Genomic DNA, 3,103 nt, shown 5'->3' on the forward strand with positions numbered 1-3,103 from the left:
TGTGTGTGTGTGTGTGTGTGTGTGTGTGTGTGTGTGTGTGTGTGTGTGTGTGTGTGTGTGTGTGTGTGTGTGTGTGTGTGTATGTGTATACATACATATATAAACACACATATCTATATGTATATATATAGACTGCGGCCCTGAAGTATTATTCAGTATCTTTTGTTGTATATTATTATTTAACAAAAATAGTATTGTGAGTGACTTCGAAGTTTCGGCCGGCTAAGCCACCATCGGACTGTTCCACGACGGCTTAGCCACTCGTAAGTGCATATACACACACACACACACTCACACACAAACACAGATACGTACACACACATACGTGCGCAAGCACACACACACATCTGCACGCAGGAGTAGTTAACAAACAAAATAAAGTAACATGAGACTTTATGGGAAAATGGAAATATTTAATAACAAGTTGACTAACTTAATTTACATGCGCGTGGAATGCTTTCACAACTTCAGATGATTCAGTCTTAGTAACCAGATATAAATTATATTTTAAATTATTTCCAGTTGAGAACAAGTGGGCTTTCATTAATTAGTCAAGGACACGTGGTTTCTCTGCCAAAGTGATTCTTTCATCATACGCTGCATTTGGTAGAACAGACAAGATGTTGCAGTCTATGAATTGGCATTTCAGCTACAACAGCTACCATGCGGTGAGAGAAACCAGTTTGATGGTGTCAGGTTATATGTCAGTTATCAGTTTCCTTATCGGAAAAGTCTGTTTGGGACAAATATTGCTAGGTGATGCTTGGCCACTGTGATAGTACGATGAAAGGAAATATTCTCACAGCAAGCAAAAAAGGGATTATTTATCCTGAAATTGGGTTGTCTTTCCAATTATGCGCAGTAAAAGATTTGAAATTCATAGGAGTGGTTGTGTGGTAGGAAGCTTGCTTACCAACCACATAGTTCCGGGTTCAGTCCCACTGCGTGGCACCTTGGCCAAGTGTCTTCTACTATAGCCTCAGGCCGACCAAAGCCTTGAGAGTGGATTTGGTAGACGGAAACTGAAAGAAGCCCGTCGAATATATATGTATATATATATATATATGTATGTGTATATGTTTGTGCGTCTGTGTTTGTCCCCCCAACATCGCTTGACAACCGATGGTGTTGTGTTTACGTCCCCGTAGCCTAGCGGTTCGGCAAAAGAGAGTGATAGAATAAGCACTAGACTTACAAAGAGTAAGTCCTGGGGTCGATTTGCTCGACTCAAGGCGGTGCTCCAGCATGGCCACAGTCAAATGACTGACACAAGTAAAAGAGTAAAAGAGTAAAGAAAGCGTGTATCTTTGGTGCCATGATAGATCGTCTTTTTTCTGTTGTTACGGTATATGCAGTTTTTCAGAGGCATATTCGGCAACTGCAAAACTCATGGTGAGTTAGAAGCGGTCCTGCCAAGGATGTTCTATACGATGTTTGGGAAGTTGTTTCCTTGGTCCCCGATGGTCAGAATTCACGTACGCAAGAACGCACGCACACGCACACACACACACACACATGCACGCGCACACGCGCGCGCGCGCGCACGCACACACTCGTACACGCTCGCACGCGCATACACACTCACGCCCATTTCTCTCTCTCTCTTCTTTTCTCATGTACATGACCATACTAACTAGACGGCAGACAGATTTAAAGCAGTCCCAGAGGAGAGAGTGCATGCCGTTGAAGACGTCGCAAAAGATCCTTTGTCCTCCCTACCCCTGAACTTGAAGTAGTGCAAGTATTACAGAAATCTTCCATTGAAATCATTGTCTGTTATACCCATGTGGTGTTTCTTCATTCCATCACATGGTTTTAAGGGTGGCACTATGGAATACAGCCTTTGAGAGGAAAAGTCCTCCAAGAGGGTAATTGATTGGATTTCAGCAGTTATATATAGCACAAGATGCAATTATTGCATATCACTACAATATGATACAACCTAATAACAAAATTAACGATTATTAATTCATCCCCTCTTATTTTTCAGTAGCCAGTGGATCACAGAATGACTGGACTTTCTATATGAAAATTCTGACGTCTGTCACAGCCATTCTCTTTATTTTTATGTTGTTTCAGAAAATTTTGTTTTAATGCTACTTCAGTTAATTACATCACTCAATATTAATATTGCCTCTTTATCTAATTAATAAATTCATTATCTTTCGTATTTTGTATCTATTAAATGAAAAAGATAATACATATGTATATATATATATATATATATATATATATTGGAAGGTTTGGAGGTGATGTACAAAAATTATATTATAGAAAAAAATTAAGGTACTCAGAAATCTGGATGTTTGTACATTTACAGATTTTTATTAATGTCACATGTTTTATAAATTAAATAAAGCGCTTTTCACCTAATCGTGTAGTGTGTGTGTGTATGAATTATATATATATTTGTGAATATTGCCTGGATATTTATGTTGTGAAGACACTACGCATACTTTGCCATAATACTGCCTGGATTTATATTGGATTTTACCAAAGGACATACGGACTACCATCCATACCGTCTGAAAAATGAACTGTGAATTTTATTTCCGTATTCCCTTATTCTCTACTCTTCTATTTCCATTTCTAGACATTTCATGTTTTTTACTTGCCTCTGATGACAATGCCCCATGTTCAGGCATACTCGCCTATCACTTGGGATATTCCAGAAGCAGCTGTAAGACCTATAATAATATAAAATAATGTATATGACTCGAGACGCTTGTTATGCCTCGGCGTTTGTTGTCGTCTTTCACAAATATGTATATGCTAAATCGTAAACGTAAAATGGATCCATAGGTCCGTCTCAGTTACGAGCTAGGAACCCTGATAATCCGTTACAGCACTTACCCAGCGTATCTATTCGTTTAGATCACCAGTGAACTAAACCCCCATATTCTGTATGTAATTCAAAGGGCCGGCCTTGTCACTCTGTGTCACGCTGAATATCCCCGAGAACTACAATAAGGGTACACATGTCTGTGGAGTGCTCAGCCACTCGCACGTTAATTTCACGAGCAGGCTGTTCCGTTGATCGGATCAACTGGAATCCTCGACGTCGTAAGCGACGGAGAGCCAACAACAACATATACATATATAT

General features: G+C 39.5%; 1 protein-coding gene across 4 annotated transcripts in view; it reads left to right on the forward strand.

The window, feature by feature from the left end:
* The window catches only part of LOC106876841 (cholinesterase 2), a 23,860-nt gene that overhangs the window by 14,166 nt on the left and 6,591 nt on the right, over positions 1–3,103 (forward strand). Inside the window, exon 4 of one of the 4 annotated variants that reach the window (XM_014925560.2) lies at positions 1,994–2,720. The exons of 1 other annotated variant lie outside the window; for it this stretch is intronic. In XM_014925560.2, coding sequence (XP_014781046.1) covers positions 1,994–2,094 — 101 coding nt within the window. In that variant the 3' untranslated portion in view covers positions 2,095–2,720. 2 more of the 4 variants (XM_014925562.2, XM_014925558.2) reach the window with 2 other exon arrangements.

Source organism: Octopus bimaculoides, chromosome 9, assembly GCF_001194135.2.
Source record: "Octopus bimaculoides isolate UCB-OBI-ISO-001 chromosome 9, ASM119413v2, whole genome shotgun sequence".
Taxonomy (NCBI): domain Eukaryota; kingdom Metazoa; phylum Mollusca; class Cephalopoda; order Octopoda; family Octopodidae; genus Octopus; species Octopus bimaculoides.